This window comes from Eriocheir sinensis, chromosome 41 (genome assembly GCF_024679095.1).
Source record: "Eriocheir sinensis breed Jianghai 21 chromosome 41, ASM2467909v1, whole genome shotgun sequence".
Classification (NCBI taxonomy): domain Eukaryota; kingdom Metazoa; phylum Arthropoda; class Malacostraca; order Decapoda; family Varunidae; genus Eriocheir; species Eriocheir sinensis.
In genome coordinates this window covers 12,275,553-12,294,310 of record NC_066549.1, presented here as the reverse complement: position 1 = coordinate 12,294,310, position 18,758 = coordinate 12,275,553, and the positions used below count along the sequence as shown (strand labels likewise).

The 18,758-nt window shown below is 45.4% G+C and overlaps 1 protein-coding gene across 1 annotated transcript; it reads left to right on the top strand.

Moving 5' to 3' along the window:
• Positions 1-1,140: 1,140 nt before the first annotated feature.
• On the top strand, positions 1,141-18,621 carry LOC127009663 (uncharacterized). The gene is made up of 5 exons (XM_050882941.1): positions 1,141-1,584; positions 2,176-2,543; positions 5,787-5,913; positions 10,652-10,759; positions 18,344-18,621. Exons 2-5 carry the CDS (start codon positions 2,261-2,263, stop codon positions 18,525-18,527), a joined length of 702 nt encoding a protein of 233 aa, XP_050738898.1. The 5' UTR covers positions 1,141-1,584; positions 2,176-2,260; the 3' UTR covers positions 18,528-18,621.
• Positions 18,622-18,758: the final 137 nt, after the last annotated feature.

Sequence of the window (18,758 nt, the reverse complement as noted above, 5' to 3'; positions counted from 1 at the left end):
TCCCACGATAACACGGTTGGAGGGCTTACTGGGTGGTTCTTGAGGGAGACACTTTCTTCAGGTTCCGGCCGAGGCGCAACAACTCCTTTCGCCAGTTAATCACGTGATGGCATGCTCGGGAGGCTTGCTGAGTGATGTTTCAGGGCGACACTTTCTTTAAAGTTCCGGCCGAGAGGAGCAGCTTACGTGTAGTCCAGGTGAGGGACAGAGCGATTCGTGGGAAACATGAGAACAAGGTAGAAAGTGATAACATGTTTAAATGTTCTGATACTCAATACGGAAGTTAGTCAGCTGGTTTATTAAAAAAAAACACACAAAAAAACTGCAACATCTACTGTGGCTATAGGTACTTTCAATATCACTATTACCTCATGCAACACAGGGAGACGCAACTAAAGGCCTGTGTGTTCTCCAACACAACAGGATAACGGACGCCCTTCATGATCCCGTGGGTGGCGTGCGAGGCTGACGAACAAGTGAACACAAATTTGCTTCTTACAGCGATGGACGAGTAGACGAAGAGCGCGTGACGTAAAACAAACTGAAGGTGGGGATCTTAATCCTTAATTTTTCTGAAATAAATGTGGCAAGATTTGCGACACGAAATATTCTTGTGAAGAGTCGTATAAGAGTATTTAGAGAAAACAAGATGGCCACAGAGTTAATAAATATAAAGGACCTTGTTGTGTGAAGTATTTACTAATGATGGTGGGAAAAAATTTAGATCGCCGAAGAATAAAGAACTTTTTTCAAATCAGAACACACACACACACACACACACACACACACACACACACACACACACACACACACACACACATATATATATATATATATATATATATATATATATATATATATATATATATATATATATATATATATATATATATATATATATATATATATATATATATATATATATACGGATTGATTCGATGATGACGAGATTGGTGATGATGATTTCAGTCAATAGCGATGTTGCCTGGAGCAGGACGAACGTAATAACTCTGTTAGGAAGAAAATCACAGCCAGCGCCGCGACCGGTGATTGGGTGGAGGCCTGTGGGGAAGGCGTCGCACTGGGAGGGGAAAGTCGGCTGACGCATCCATGGAGGCGACAGAGCAGCCCGAGGCAGTCTTCGTCAGCTCGTGGTGTGGGAGTGGTTGTCTAGGGATGCAGACACCAGTAGCTATCTTCACAATAATAACAACAACAACTAGAACCACAACTCCAAAACAAGCACAACCCGTAAGATAAACGATAACATTCAAGGCTAAGCATAACTTTTATGAAGACAAAAGTACATCGACCCGACGGAAAGACATTTTGTATAACACATAGCAATAAGAACGACAATGCTTGAATAAACGAGACTTTCATGAAAAGACAACGCTTTCAAGAATAGGCATTGCTTTGAAACACAAAACGACATTAACCCTGCTGGAACAAAAATCGCAGAAATGTAACAATCTCAAGTGTCGGATGTTAGCACGAAGGAAATCCCACCACGTCTTCAAGCCAAGTCAAGGAGGGTTTGGGGCTTCCACCTTCCTACTGTTGTCTCCTCGCTCCAGACTTCAGGTAACGTACGATGCCGACGAAAATATCGAACTCACGACCGGCTCAGCTTCGAGTTAGCACAATTGACATCTTATTTTCTAAAGTAATCTCGTCACAATTCTTATGGAGGGAAAGCAGGCCAGGTCTGGTGTTGAATGATTGATAACACTGAAATACACTATCACGGACGAAGGGATGTAAATTATTGTAAATGAAATCCAAATGGCCAGTAAATGTCATCCCTCCTCTCCAGTTCTTTTCTTGACGTCATTAATTTCAGGACACCCCTACTGGATCGATTCTTTATTATACGACTTAGCTACTTCATGAAGGGAGTATCAAGACACTTCATACATTATTTTAATTTGACTCTTTTGGTATGTCTTCTTTGTAAATGGGCCATGTAGAGTGCATTTTTATTTTATGTCTCTTTCCTTTTCCATAATAATGTAGGCCCTATACCAATTTCCATAGGCGTGAACGGCGATATAATAACAAAGTAACATTCATTTGGCACCTCCGCCAGTATACTTAAAGTCTCCTTCCTCTTTTTTTTCTTCTTATACGTTCATTTTATACTCAATTATCTTTTTTTCGTCTCCTTTACCATAGATAACAATCGCTTCAGCAGGCGTGCATGGCAGTTTGGTAAACTTGTCGTAACAGTACCACAAGCCAGCAGCAAGCAGCACCAGAGATGGCTGTGGGAGGGCGGGAGGAGAGGACAGCCGTGGCAGGGGCGGTGCTGGTGGCGGCGGTGGGGGTGCTGAGCCTCTGCCACCCAACCTCCGCGCGTCAGGCACTCAAGGGTGACCCAGGCTTGCTAGGGGACTCCGGGCTTGACCTGTCCCGCTACGCCCCCTCTACGCAGGCCAAGTCTCGGGCCAAGAGGTACTTCCTGTCCTTCCCGTCCTCGTCCACCCTCACCTTCAACAACAGGATCAAGGTGCCGCTCTTCAAGAAGTTTGACGACAACATCAGTGAGTTGAATTTCTTTAGATAGGGAGGAGGGTTGATTGATCTCACTATCAAACTTACAGTAATTAAGTCTCTGTTTCGACCCTCAGCGCCTTGTCCTACAAACATTAGATTATTATAACAGATTTCAAACGATTATTCTGTTCTGATCTCTTAGCTTTTATTTTAGCTCGAGTTAATTACATAGGAGCTATAGCTACCTCCTCCGTGGTCTACTGGTCAGCGTGCCTGGCTACTACTCCACGGGCCCGGGTTCGAATCCCGGCTTGGCTGTCGGCGTGCAGCTCACCCAGCTGTTTATCCTCCCTTTCGGGCTGGTCGATAAATGGGTACCTGGAGAAATCTGGGGAAGGTAAACTGTGGCAATCCCGGATTTCACACTGGCCCCTGCCACGGGGTAACTACCACAGGCTCAAAGGGTCAACGGGTCGGAGATGAGCACCGCAGCCATACGCAGCTATAGCGTATGTACCCACCTTTACCTTTATAGCTATCTCCACACACACACACACACACACATCGCTTCACAGCTCAGTGGATACCACCTTGGCCTGTCACCCGGCAGGATGAGGTTCGTCGAGCTCAGCCACTAAAGGTTTTTCACTGACAGGAGCGGTTACTGTCCAGTGTGTCCACCATTGAACAAGGGGAATGGGGGAGGGAGGGGGGGGAAGGTAAGTTCCCAGGTGTGCTTACATATCGGTCCTCCGAGCTCAAAAGAGCTCTTTCCAATAGAGTGATGGCTGCGACTGAGTCCAGCATGGGATCAGACAGTGGGGGCATGTCACTTTCCCGCCCACCTGCGAGGAGGCATATTCTTTAAAACAATGTATAGAATTCTATGAATAATGAATTCTGTATCTACTTTATTTTTTTATGAGTGCTCTCTTTGCTTAGTCACTAACTAATTTTTAGGAACTACCATGTAAGGCAGTGGTCTCTTGTTAGTCTCCTATGATATTTGCTTTTTTTTTTTTGTCCATGTGTGTTTTTGTATGGTCGGTTGAAAGTGGCAAGACAGCGGATTGGATGTATTGCACATAATCTTTAACAGGCATTATTGTTGCTGTTGTTTAAAGATTTTGTCCCTCCTCGGAAGGACCATGGGACGTCTGTTGACGGACCTGGACCTAGTGCCAAAGCATTCCTGGGCGGCCAGTGTTCCTCTTCGGATCCGAATGAAACGGCCAATTCCTCTCAGAAAAAGCAGCTATAGCCGCAGCGCGATTTTGAGCTAGTTTTCCTGTATCCCATCAGAACTATGGGATACCTGCCCGCCCTTTGGATCTGCCAATTACAGGCATACACCATTTTCAATACGTAGGTTAGCTTTGTCCGATTTGTTGTTGTGTCCCGTCTTCAGGAATTTTTTCATTTTCTGTGCTTCCCCCGAAGAAAATGAACACAAGCGCCGAAGGGAGCACTAAAGTAACCGAGCGGCAACCCAGGAATTGTAAAATTCAGGGCAGGAGGATAATCAGGCCCGTAATTTTGGCAGATTTTTTTTCGGGGGGTCCAGAGGTTCATAAAGTGGGGGTGGAGATGGAGGCAAAAACAATGCCAGATATTAGGCCACACAGTGACATCCACTGGCCTGATCGTTAAACATGTCAACGACAAAACCATGAAAGTTAAAACAGCCCTCACATCACTAAATAGATTCTGGCACTTCACAGAGCGGCTCAAACTGTATCTGGTAAAGACTAAGATACTCCCTATACTAGACTACTCACCCACCCCGACACACATGGCTTCCCACACCAAGATGTTACAGCTTCAAAGGCTGCAGAACAAAGCGCTGAGATTTGCCACCGGACAGAAATACCCGTACACAGAAAACACAGCAGCACAACACCACAGACTCGGAGTACAACTAGTCAGCACAAGGCTACGGGAGGCCGCCGGAAATATATGGGAGAAACTAGACCAGCAAGACGACGTGAACTACACCCACGTCAAGGAGCTTGACGGCACCACGAACTTGGTCCACCCCTGGTTTCCGCGCAGCTTGAAGTCACTACGAGAACAACCGCCCACACATCACTTCACACAAGTGACGCCATAGCTTAGCTTAGCTCTCTGCACATAAACAATCCAAACACACACACACCCAGCACGCCGGGGGCATACAAATAAGGTACCCGATAAACAATAACTACACCAGAACACTAACGAACCTACACCATACAACTGTACACTCCTACTGTCTTTCCTATTCCCCACCTGCACCTCACCACTAACCCACTTCCTCTTCGTACTATACCCTTGATAAAAAGGAAAAGAAAAAAAAAAGGGGGGGAATCGAGGATGCGCAGGTGCCAGATGGGAAAAAAAAAAGAAAAAAAAAATATATATATATATATATATATATATATATATATATATATATATATATATATATATATATATATATATATATATATATATATATATATTAAAGAAAAATAAGCAATTTTAGATCGAGGCATTTTGAAGTCGATTTAGAAAACATTAAAGGGGCTATAGCCTCCCCCCAGAAATTACGGTCCTGATAAATGAAACCAGAATCTAAGCAAGGGCAGAACGGAGTACCTACATAAACTTCAGGCAAGGAGAGGTCGAGGACATCTATCTGAGGAAGAACATTGTATCACAGCCACCACGAAAGCATGTTGTCATAAAACAAGTTAAATTCGTCTCCACTCCTTTTCCTTCCCTCCACTCTTCCATTCCCTTTCGCATTCCCTCTCCCTCCACTTCTTTTCCTTAATCTCCAACTCCAAACCTTTTTCCCTCTTTCCCACCTCTCCCGGGTCTCCCCTTTTTTCCACTGCCATCCTTTCCCCTCCCTTCGATCATCCTGCCACTCCTTCCACTCCCATTCCCATTTACCCCTTTCTTTCAATCCTTCAACTCCTTTTCCCGCCCGCTTTCCCACTTCCTGCCCCTTCCCTCCACACCCTCTGCCTCCTTTCCCATTCCCTCTTCACTCCTTCCACACTTTCCCCTTCTTCCCACATCTTCCACGTCTTTTAACCCCTTCCCAACTCCCTCCCCCTCCCTCCACGTCAACACTTTTTCTCTTTCCTCCACTTCCTCTACTCTGCCCCACACCAATCTCCTTCATCCCTTCTTCACCTTTCTCCCTCCCTTCCACTTTCCTTCGTTCCTGCCACCCACTTTCCCATAACTCCGACCACCTCACTCAACGCCTTTTACTGCTAACAAAATGTGTCCCCCATTACTTCCCGCACTCCCTCTTGCAGGTGGAGTCTTCAAGGGGTACATACGCGTGGAGTACAAGCTGCCCAGTGATCTCGTCACCCTGGGTAGATCTGCCATCGACGAAGACCGCTTCCACACCTACTCGTCTATCGAATCGGTGTTCTCCAAGTGAGTGCTGGAAACATTGTGTGATCGAGTGTGGTCTTCCTTATGTTTGAGAATATTAACTATTACTATTGCTTCTGCTGCTGTGGAAAGTCCCAAGACTCCAAAGGCCTCAAGCTCTGGGATACCCTTTACATAGCTCCCCCTTTCCCAGCCCTGGGGTCTCGACCCCAAGTGGGGTCGCCAAACGTTTTTCCGGGGGTCGCCAATACCTCAAAATATTAAACATTTTTTTTTTTTTTTTACAACAAAGGAGGCAGCTCAAGGGCACACAAAAAAAGAAAACAATAATAAAAAAAAAGCCCGCTACTCGCTGCTCCTAAAAAAAAAAAAAAAAGAGGTGGCCGAAAGCAAGATCAAATACGGGAGGAGAGGTGTCCTGATACCCTCCTCTTGAAAGAGTTCAAGTCGTAGGCAGGAGGAAATACAGATGAAGGAAGATTGTTCCAGAGTTTACCAGCGTGAGGGATGAAAGAGTGAAGATGCTGGTTAACTCTTGCATAAGGGGTTTGGACAGTATAGGGATGAGCATGAGTAGAAAGTCGAGAGCAGCGGGGCCGCGGGAGGGGGGGAGGCATGCAGTTAGCAAGTTCAGAAGAGCAGTCAGCGTGGAAATATCGATAGAAGATAGAAACATGGTGTTATTATATTATAATAACACATAAAACTAAACTAGTGGGGTCGCGGTCATGTCTAGAGGTGCATGATTGGGGTCGCCTGAAAAAAAGTTTGGGAACCACTGTAAATTTAGCTCGATGCATGAGCAGGGTTGCCATACATGCGAGAAAGCTTTCTAAATACGACAGACAAATCAGCTTATTTAACGTTGATTTATTCTCTCTACTCGTATCAACACATTTATAATAATTTTTAGATGGGAAGTTTGATTGAATACCGCTTTCACTTGCGTTTATTTATTCTTTCCCCTAATATTAAATAGTCATAATTAATTAAGTTTTAGATGACAAATTTGATTGAATGTCGTCATTTGTGGGGTGAGGTGATATCTTTTAGGGCAGAAACCAATAGATGCAATGTCGTGAGAACGATAACCTGGTAACGCTGAACATGACTGTCTGCCTCGCGTCTCGCTGGGGTAGAGGTAGAGGGGTTCGGGGGTGAGGTGGTGAGGGGATAGGGTGGAGAGTACTTGAAGGTTAAGGGATTTAGGGATGGAGGCCTTGGGTTGGTGTGGATTTTAGAGTTGGATGTTGGGGTGAGTTTGGTGGTGTTCGGGGTTGGAAGAAGAGGGTGGGTGCTAGAACAGCGTTTGTGGGCTGAAGTCGTGGTTTGGGGTTACGAGTATAGGTTAGGGGTTCGGGGTTTGGGCTGGGAGCTGGGGGGTGGAGTTGGGGGCTAGGGGTGGGAGTAGGGGGGGGATATTGGGAGCTTAGGGTAAGGGTTAGGGGTCATGATGGAGGTTGGGGTTTCAGTGTGGGAGTCAGGAGTGGGGGGCTGGGGTAAAGGAAGGAGGTTGGGGGATGGATGTTGGTGATTTTTGTTTTTTGTGATTTTTTGTTAGTGATTAGTGATTTTTCGGTAGTGGGGGCAATGCAGTACGTGGGATTATAGTGGTGGTATTGACAGTGGTAGTGGTGGTGTGGTGGGGTGCTGGTAGTCGTTGTGGTGGTGGTGGCAGTGTGGTGGGATAAGGGTGGTGGTAGTGACGGTGGTAGTGGTGGTGTGGTGGGGTAATGTTGGTGGAAGTGATGGTGGTAGTGGTGGTGTGGTGGGGTAATGTTGGTGGTAGTGACGGTGGTAGTGGTGGTGTGGTGGTGGTGGTGTGGTGGGGTAATGGTGGTGGTAGTGATGGTGGTAGTGGTGGTGTGGTGGTGGTGGCAGTGTGGTGGGGTAATGGTGGTGGTAGTGACGGTGTGGTAGTGGTATTTAAGTATTTAAGGGTGACCCAGTTACGAGCACAGCATTTCAACCTCTCGTCTGGTCCGTCTTGGCTATGGTTTTTATCCTAGATTGCTTGGCAAGTGGCATACAGAGGGTACAGGCCATTATACTGCTTTCAACACTTTAAACGGTGACTCTCTCTCTCTCTCTCTCTCTCTCTCTCTCTCTCTCTCTCTCTCTCTCTCTCTCTCTCTCTCTCTCTCTCTCTCATGTCCTTGTCGCTCGTTTTACGTAACACCGTCCGTCTCGCCCTCCAACACGCAGACTGTTGTTGCTGTGATCCCTCCACTGTCTCTCCTAGCGGAGTGTGTGTGTGTGTGTGTGTGTGTGTGTGTGTGGTCTAATTACGTGCTGGACTCGCATTTGCCAGCCAGAACCCTCGTTTTGAGCAACATATTCAAGGATTTTTGGGTACGACTGGGACCTCACACACACACACACACACACACACACACACACACACACACACACACACTCACGGGAGACGAGGAACAACTCTGGACCGACACCCGGTATCCATTCAATGATGGGCGGACAGGGGGCACGGATTAAAGGAGTCTGCCCATCCGTCTCCACCCCTTGGGTTTGGGAATCAAGATTATGTGAAAATTATTTGGCTTACGGGACACTACAAGTAGATAGTTTATCTCTTACCATATTTTTGTAAGCACACACACACCATGGAGCTTTGCAGTGCAGTGGTCACCACACACACACACACACACACACACACACACACACACACACACACCATCGCGATTTGCAGTGCAGTGGTCACCACACACACACACAGCTCCATGGTGTGTGTGTGTGTGTGTGTGTGTGTGTGTGTGTGCTGACCACTGCACTGCAAAGCTCCATGGTGTGTGTGTGTGTGTGTGTGTGTGTGTGTGTGTGTGTGTGTGTGTGTGTGCTTACAAAAATATGGTAAGAGATAAACTATCTACTTGTAGTGTCCCGTAAGCCAAATAATTTTCACATAATCTTGATCCCCAAACCGAGATGGTACGCTTGAGAGCTTTCCTCACACTTTTCTTTCCTTAACCTATTTCTTAGGTACTGGGTATACGCCGGGTGTTGTGGCCTGCATCCTAAGAAGGCAACATTCTATACGTCTTCCGGTGCATCACCCGTTAGTGGCACCATAGCGTGTGAAGGGTTGCCTAAGGGGACGGACCTTATTCACATGGCGCACCGAGGGCGTTAGGAACCTTAACCTTCCGCTTCTAGTTGTGCGAGTACCGGAACCATCAGTCAATCAATCCTTGGGGGAATACGCCGGGGGGCGTGTCGCCTCACCCACCCTATGACGCAAAACCCTGGGATTTCTCCGGACAAGTCTCCATACAGGCCCTCTGTCCTGTACCTCACGGCAGGTTCTATCGACTAGCTCAAGCTACTAACTCTGTGGGTGTCCCCTTGGCCTCTTCCACTCGGGGTTGTCTCCTACAGAAACAGCCTGGTGAGCGGGGTTGGGTTCTTGGTAGCGTGCCATATGCCCGTATAGCCGGAGTTGGCGTTCATGTACTATATGCAAGTAAAAGGCCTCGAATCAGTCTCAGAGTAATCGCTGGTTTGACACAGAGAATCAAGGGATATCGCTCGAATAGTCATTCCCGCGACATCCCATGATTCTGCGTAGGCACAAATTACCAAAGGCATCAATCCGCCTCTTATAGTTACTATTCAGTATCCAAGTCTCACACTCCTGCCCTTTAAATCTCTATCTAATGTTTTCTATCTCTATCTGTGACATGTTATGTTAGGTTAGATTAAATATCGTTGGGCTGGAATAAGGATATTTACACTTGGTCACATTGTTGACATGAATAATTTTACAGACGGGGTAATTAACAGGTACATTTATGCAGGTGGCATTAGGTTGGGTTGGGTTAGATCAGTGGTTCTCAAATTCTGCTAGCTAATGTTTCATTATTTTTTATGTTTTATGCTGCTGCTCACACGCTCTTCACCAAGAACATAAATTCATGAAAAGTTGGAATAGAAACAAATAGTATATTAACTTGGTTTAGTTTGGCATGAGAGAAGCCTCAGATGCGACGCTCAGTGAAAGCAACCGTTAACCCAATCTCGCCTCTTTCCCAGTACCATCACGTCAGTAGACCACTGCACACATACCAAAAAAGTTATGAGACACATCGCATAGCCACATAATTATTGTAGCGTACCCAAGCTTGAGAACTCCCCAGTTAGGTTAGTACAGGTCCGTACCCAGAGCTGTAAAAGTGTGTGTGTGTGTGTGTGTGTGTGTGTGTGTGTGTGTGTGTGTGTGTGTGTGTGTGTGTGTGTGTGTGTGTGTGTGTGTGTGTGTGTGTGTGTGTGTGTGTGTGGGGGGGCGGCTTCTTCCACTAAATGTGGACCCTTGTAACCACTTGAAGAGTGGCGAGCGAAGCAATCCAAATCAGTTGAGGGGTTCGTTGTTATGAAAAACTGACCTTTCTGATTGCATTTTCTTGCTGTTTATTCAGCCATATAAAGACAATTAATGGATTAAGAATGGCAAGAAAAATTCTCAATATCCTACCAAAAATTATATTTAACATATATAAAAGGGAAGTCCTAAGTTCTACAGAAATGCAACAGAAAAGATCCAAATTTTCGTTTTGACTTTCTGAGAAAGTTGACTTTCAAGCAGATGGGGGGAGTCGACCCCCCCCCCCACCCCCACCCCCGGGTACTGCACTGTACGTAGTAAGGTTCTGTTGTCCGGGAAAATGCCCTTTTACTTTTGGCGGCATCAAGGAGGCGGGTAATGTCACAAACAAAATATAACATAATGCCAATCCAGGGAGTTGTCACAGGCTGTTCCTCCCGCCAGGCTGGGCGTCAACGGGCACCAGTGTCTGCTGAAGGCCATCTGCGAGACTGCCGAGGAACCTGCCGAGGATTACGGTCTGGTGGGCCAGCTGGTGGACCTCATCCTGTCGTGAGTGTCGCTTGTTTGCCCTATTAATTTTTCCTTTCACTAATTATCTGTTTGTCTGTCTATCTGTCTGTGTCTTTCTGTCAATCCATCTGTCTCTCTCTCTCTCTCTCTCTCTCTCTCTCTCTCTCTCTCTCTCTCTCTCTCTCTCTCTCTCTCTCTCTCTCTCTCTCTCTCTCTCTCTCTCTCTCTCTCTCTCTCTCTTCCCACACCCGCCCAGACATTATCACACACCTACCTATTGAAACCCTTCTTGTTTGAAACCACCTCCACCACCACCACCACCACCTACAACAACAACACCGTCAGCACCCCCACCCCCACCAGTGCCACCACCAGCATCACTACCGCACAAAGAAGTCGTGTATAGATAACTTTGAGTGAGGTAACTCGTGTTCCGCCCGCCTCACTCTTACCCATTTTATATCTTCAACCTTTTCTTGCTCCGGCCCATATATGCGTAAAGAGCCCATTTGTATGAGCGCGACGGATAAGAAAATGATAGAGGAGTGCATGGGAAAAGAACGGAGTAAAATGCAAGGGAATTTTTTTTTGACTCACCAATATAGAACAGAAGTGGCAGCAAAGGCCATGTGGTGTATTGGGCTAAATCATATGAAGGAATATTGCGTTAGTTTTACCATTACCAATCGTCTCTGAGCGGACTAGGGATGGAATAGGAGGTAAGAATAAAAAAAAGTATGAATTAGAGCATCATAGAATTTGAAACTGTAGTGAGTTATGATAAATGAAGAGAAGGAACGTTGTTTTAGCATTAGTTAGGGTTTCTGGTGGGGTCAGAAAGGAGGGAAATAGAAAAAAATAGATAAGGAAAAATATAAATTATAGGCCTATGCATTTAAAAGTTGTAATGAGTTTAGATAAATGAAGAGAGGAACGGTGAGTGATGCTGGATGGATTGGGGAAGGAATATGAAGGAAGAACGGGAAAAAAAGTAAATAGGACCATGGAATTTGAAGCTATAATGCGTCAAAATAAATGAAGAGAATAAACAAGCATTAGCATTGGTCAGTGATACAAAAGGGATTGGGGAAGAAATACGAAGGAAAGACGGGAAAAATATGAAGTATAGGACTACACAAAATCAGCCGCGTCGAGGCAGGGCTCCAGGGCGTGGGGCAAAAATGCATTGGACTCCCATCACAACTATTTCCCAAGGTCACAAAGAAGATTCTCCGGGTTTTCATGGGTGATTATCCCAAGAGACAGAGGTCCATAATTATTAAACGTATACCGGGCTCCCATTACGACTATTATCCAAGGTTACAAAGAAGATTCTCCGGGTTTTCATGGGTGATTATCCTGCGCAAGGTGAAGAAGTCGTGTAAAACTTTCCTTATGATCACGAAACAGTTCATGAATATTCCAGCAACTATGAGGGGCCTTTCAAACAGGCGAATACGTTAAGGAATATGGGGTTTAAAAATATAGTTACTGTAGTCTGTTCACTTAAGTCCGACCCAAGCTGACAACATAAGCCCAAGCGTGTTCGTAAGCACAGTGCAGATTATCAGAAAGTGCTGCGTGAGATAAACACAAACAGAGGTTAAAGAAAACTTGGAAGCCATAGCAGTAAACAATCAGCACTCGGTTTGCAAACACGCTTAGGTTTATGTTGTCGGTTTGGGTCAGACTTACGTGAACAGACTTTAAAAACAGATCTACCAGAGTAACGGGTCCATAATCCTGTGAGCGTTTCTGGCCGTCAGGAATATCGCTCAAAGGGGCAGCTTTTTTTTTTTTTTTTTATTATTCAACATTCCTTACCATCGACATATTTCAGTGCCGATTTTTAGAGTACGACTATGCACCGGTAAGCTGTCTGCCTTCTATTACTTCCTGTTCGTTTCTTTTCATTTTATTTGGTATAGGAATTCTTTATAACAGTTGCGATACAGGTCTCTCTCTCTCTCTCTCTCTCTCTCTCTCTCTCTCTCTCTCTCTCTCTCTCTCTCTCTCTCTCTCTCTCTCTCTCTCTCCCTTTTTTTTTCGTACTCTTTCTTCGTGACCTCCTTCCCGTCCTTCCTCCTCCTTTTCTTCTCTCTCTCTCTCTCTCTCTCTCTCTCTCTCTCTCTCTCTCTCTCTCTCTCTCTCTCTCTCTATCTCTCTCTCTCTCTCTCTCTCTCTCTCTCTCTCTCTCTCTCTCTCTCTCTCTCCTCTCTCTCTCTCTCTCTCTCTCTCTCTCTCTCTCTCTCTCTCTCTCTCTCTCTCTCTATCTCTCTCTCTCTCTCTCTCTCTCTCTCTCTCTCTCTCTCTCTCTCTCTCTCTCTCTCTCTCTCTCTCTCTCTCTCTCACTTCTGGGCTGCCTTTCGCATATTCTTGTTGTACCCTTGGGCCCGTATACTAGTCTTTTTGTTGAGTTTTGTTGTCAAGCAGAAGAAAGCGACCACTCCACTCTAAGCCACTCAACCACACACGCCAGCTCCGTCCACCCTTTCCTTGCGCTTCCTCTGGTGGCGGGTTAGAAAGGCTGCGAGGCACGATGTTACGCTACTCGAGGGTTAGGGTTGAGAAGGACGAGACGCGACGTTAGTGCTTAATGATTTTTTTTGCTCCTCTTTACCCTGAATGTATCTCTTGAGCTTGAACGATCGAAGCAAACCATGCATGAAGGAGTGACGTAGAAGCACTGACGAAAGCTGGCGGGGGGGAAGGGGGAGGAGAGAGAGAGAGAGAGAGAGAGAGAGAGAGAGAGAGGAATGAACGGACGAACAGACAGACGGACATAGATAGGTAGAGAGAGAGAGACAGGTAAACAGGTATATAGATAGATAGATAGATAGATAGATACGTAGAGATATATATATAGATAGATAGATAGATAGATAGATAATAAAAAGATGGAGAATAATAATAAAAGCAGACAAGGGTTTAATGAGGCAAGATGAAGTAAGTTCGTATCTCTTCGTATGAGTTTAGACAGGAAGGAGAAAAGCGACCACCGACAAGTAGACGAGCAAAGAATGACGCGTTAATTTACTCTTCATTCACCACACACACACACACACACACACACACACACACACACACACACCGCTATCTCTCCATTACCGATAAAGTCTAATGCTCCGTAGAACTTGAGATACCTTCCCCTCCCTCCACCCCCTTACCTTCCTTTCTCTTTATCACGCTGCCCACTCTCCTACGGCATGCGTAAGCCTCTTTTGAAGCAGCGGTTATGAGCTAAGAAGAGTTCAATGTCATTCATGTCATTCCTTTCACCAACTCTCCCTTTTTGATAACCTTCTCCGTGTCTCGCCCTTTGTTGGTTGCTGTGCTGCTCGCCTTCCGTCTTTCTGTATCGCTGTTCCTGCACACTCCGGAGCAGCCTTCCTCCCTGGCTGTTCCTCCTTCCTTCGATTGGAACCAACTCTGCCAGCTTGTCGTACTCAGCCGCTCATATTTCCCGACTTCCTACCCCAAAACTGTTTTCTGGGCTCCAATAACGAAACTCATTTAAAGTTATCGTTAAAAGAGTTAGATCCTGATGTTTCTTGGCAATAGTTAGGCGTCGGAAAACGGTAAATACTATGCTCTGAGTACGATAATATGGCAACGGTGATTGGAACTCTTTCAAGACGGGAGCATCAAAACACCAGTCGAACCATAATAGATGATTCTTTTGCCATTTTCCTTTTTTTTTCATAGAAGGAGCATGTAGCGGGACTTTCACTCCCTTTCCCCTCGTCCTGCCTTTTGTTCCGCAAGAGAAAAAAATTAAGGATGCATGTATTTTTGTTATGAAGTTTCAAGATTATGTACTCTTTCCTTTTCTTCTAATGTTGAGAAATTTTGGAGATGAGTTCATGGGAATTACGAAATCACATCACTGTTATGTACTCTTATTTCCTTATGATCCATCCATATACACATCGTCATGCATGAATATTTCTGGAAACTAGGCAGATCTTCTACTTTGGCAATGGAGATGGAGAAACGGCTGAATAATAATCATAAGCAAAGCCCACAGCATACTCTTCCACTTAACCAAACGAGAAGTTGTCGTGATAAAGAATGATCAAGTTTAATTACATAGCAGCAGCAATATGCTTTTTCAATTAACCAGGTAGCAGCGACGGGCCAAATATGTGGCTTTACCGTGTAGCAACGACGGGCCAAATTTGTGCCACGATTTAAACCCCCCAAAATAGATGATATATAAACTGATCACAAATGCTTCGATATATATATATTATGAAATGGTTTGTGTGGGTGATGATTTTTTCTCATTGTTCTAGCTTAGAGGGACCATTAAGAAACATGATCCCCGCTGCTACCAGGTTAAATAATACATATGTCAAAGATCATAGGACCCAATTTCATCCCAGCAGTGTCTTGATGCTCTATAGTCGCCTCCTCCTCCTCCCTCCCTGCAACTGACCAGGACCCGTATTCTCAAACCTTTCGGCGCCCAATTACACATATTTGACAAGGCTTTCGCAGGCGTTTCGGGCATTTTCAGGTGTAGTCTAACGGCCCTGGTGGTTGTTTAACTCTTCTTCTGTACCATGAATGTGAAAAAAAAACTCATGGAAGCCCGATTAATTTCCATTTTGACCTTTGAAAATAGTTGATGTGCGAGGTGGAAGCGTCTGAGAATACCGCCCCAGCATCGTGAGTCATTATTTCCTGTCAGGATGAAACTGTTCCGTGGGAGGCAGCTTGGAAGCGGGGCGGGAACACCTCCTTTATGCGACTCCCTCTCGGATAGCAACACGTGAAGCAGCCCATTCACTCCACTCGTAAACATGATTATCTCTCTCTCTCTCTCTCTCTCTCTCTCTCTCTCTCTCTCTCTCTCTCTCTCTCTCTCTCTCTCTTATTCTGGCAGTCTTGGCCTGTGCGTTTAGTTTTGAACGGAATAAACTTTTGTAAACGCTATATATACAATGCAGTTTACCCCTCTATAGATTCCCTTAACCCCCCCCCCCTCTCTCTCTCTCTCTCTCTCTCTCTCTCTCTCTCTCTCTCTCTCCGGCGGTGGCACGAGCAGTCATACACTAAAAATGGCTCTGTCTGAGTTGCCGAGTGTATTGAAGAGCTGAGACCTCAACAGTCCAAAGAGTGGCTGTGGTGCTTGGGCGCTTTGCTCTTTTATCAGGTGCCTGCTTTCTTACTTGTCCAGATAATGAGTTGAGTGTGTCAGCGGCTGGCTCGTCAAATGGCTGAGACAGGACCTTGCCAGAAACATTTAGGCATTTTACGGCAACCCGAAGCGAAGGGAGAAGAGCGACGCGGCGATGGATGGATGAATAGACTGACACGTACATGCATATATACAGATAGATATGAAGGTAGATAAATAGATGAAGGAGGGTAAGGTCGGTATTATAAGACACCTTCGCTTCTCACATCAGCTATTTCTAAAGGTCAAAGAGGGGATCAGTCGGTTTCTAATGAGTGTTTCTTTAGGGTCAGTGTACAGACGAAGGGTCAGACTACCACTAGGGTCATAAAACTACTCCTGGAAATGCCCAAAACTCCTACGAAAGCTTTGTCAAATATGTGAACTTGGGCGACGAAATGTTTAGTAATACGACCCATGGAGCCGATTTCACAGTCCAACACAGTGTCTTCCTAACAGCCCGAACCAAACTATAGAATCCCATACAATCCAAAATGGGGAGATCTTCGATGCCACACTAAATACACAAGACTTTTCCTGTATAGTTTCATCAAATTTGTGAACTTAAATATAAACACCAGACACTATACAAGGAAATTTCGAAGGCTCTGGTATTGGTTTGGGAGCTTACTAACCCATCACGGGGAACTGTGAAACTGGCCCTTAGTGTTCTATCGCCAACATCACCAGCTGCACCGTGCGCCAAGAATAATGACTGAAGGCACGACCAAAGACCCTTACCACCACCACCACCACTGCCTTCATCATCCCAACGGCCACCTTACTCCTACACACGACATGAATTGAAGACCATCACCACCACCACCACCCATCACTGCCTTACTCCTACACACGTCAAATGAAGGTTATGCCACCACCACCACTGCCTTCATCATCCCAACGGCCACCTTACTCCTACACACGACATGAATTGAAGACCATCACCACCACCACCACCACCCATCACTGCCTTACTCCTACACACGTCAATTGAAGGTTATGCCACCACCACCACCACCACCACACACGCCACTAATGGAGGAACATCCCTTGGAGTCACAGCAGACACCTTACTTCTTCACTGGACATCCATGACACTGATTTGTTTTTAAGATCTGACTACGTTGGATGGCAGCCAGAACTTTGATAGTTTTAATGCCCAATAAGTTATGTTTTCTTTTTCTATGGTTGAGAAAGGTGTTATTGCCTTATGGAGGTCCGAGAACACACCGCTATCACGTTCGCTATACGAGGGTGTCCAGAAATGCATTATTATCACATTTACATAACGGACTGAGCCTGTATCTAAATCCTGCGTGCCAATGATGTGACGTAGCTTGAACAGTCTTGTGCTGCTTCCCCCCCCCCCCACCCCCCGCACCCCACCCACCCACACCCACACACACACACGTCATGGAGCAGAGGAAAGACCCGGAACCGTATATTCTCAGACACTTTCGGCTCTCACAACAATTTTCAAAGACCACAAAAGAGATCAGTCGGGTTCTCATGAGTGTTTTTTTTCACATTCATGGTGCAGAAGCCTTGATTAACTATCACTAGGCTCATAATCCCACCCATGGAAATACTCACAAGCTCTATACGAAAGCCTTATCAAAAGTGGCTGTGTAAGCAACGACATATTTGAGAGTATGGGCCCTGCTCCTTGACCTTTGTGTTATGCGTCAAACATGTACTTCCCCTCTCTGGCACGTCTCCCTTCCTGGAACAGACTTGCGCCAGATTATTTCAGTGTCGTAATATTATCCATTAAGTTATGTGGCTAGTTTGGCTTTTTAATCAAATTGCTGGAACGAGGTTAGCTAGAAGTGTTGGACTTTCAAAGTTAAGATGTAAGATGATGTTATCAACTCAGCAGGAAAGAAAGTTATTTAAAGAATCAACAAAAAGTGGCCACATAAGACAAATCAGCCACAATATCATTCACGGAGGTCAGTGCAGCGTTTAAAAAATCATGATCGGGTTATAATTCCACATAACCAGCTCTCCACGAGATTCATTAATATATGCATTTTCTTTTCAGGTGAAGTTTTGTATATCTTGGACGGATCTGACCTTCAGTTTCTTTGGGACTCAGTTGTTCTCAAGTTATCAGTAATATTTAAACTCACCGCGACAGCATAACCAGCTGATAGTACCATTGTTTTTTCCTTAAATTAGTAGCCAACGATTATTCTTATGGTATAGCAAGCAAGCAGACCACGGGGAAAACATAATTACACACATACAAAAAAGTTCGCATTGTCATTATAAAGGAAGACAAAGACGACACCGAAAGACAATGATCAGCTTTGGTTACCGAGGTATCTTCATACTGCCCTATTGAAAGGATTTGAATCTTAGGAAAACAAAAAGGCAGCCGAGGGAAGGCGTATGTTACTGCATTATCATATCACCAACACGCTTCTGGTTCTTTTCAGGCCTAACCATGGGGCACAGACGGCGAAGGAGGCGCTGAGGGAGTACACGGCGGCGGAAAACTACGGTCGCGAGGTGGGAAACTGCGGCCTCGCGTACTCCGCCTGTCCGCTGCACCTGCCCGAGCTGCTGACCACGGGCCTCTCCGTCCTGCAGGGCTCCATGGCTGGGCCGCAAGTCTTCTGAGCAAGATTTGACCTATAGTTTGCTTAGGAATATAATATCTTTTTACCGCTTTGATGTATTTGACCTTTACCATATTTAAAATATTATCACTTATCTCGATGTAACTGGCTTTTTATTTTACTTATTAACGTTAAACGGGTCAAGTCAAGGGTAAACAAAAATGAAAGTCTAACACGTTTCTCTCGTAAAAAAAATACAGAAGATGCAAAAGAGAAAAAGTGACAGCCCCAT

Excerpts from the sequence above, each read along its gene's own strand:
- LOC127009663 (XM_050882941.1), top strand. The coding sequence starts at position 2,261 with ATGGCTGTGGGAGGGCGGGAGGAGAGGACAGCCGTGGCAGGGGCGGTG. Across the intron at positions 2,544-5,786 it reads GAAGTTTGACGACAACATCA|GTGGAGTCTTCAAGGGGTAC; the intron begins GTGAGTTGAATT and ends TCCCTCTTGCAG. Across the intron at positions 5,914-10,651 it reads ATCGAATCGGTGTTCTCCAA|GCTGGGCGTCAACGGGCACC; the intron begins GTGAGTGCTGGA and ends TCCTCCCGCCAG.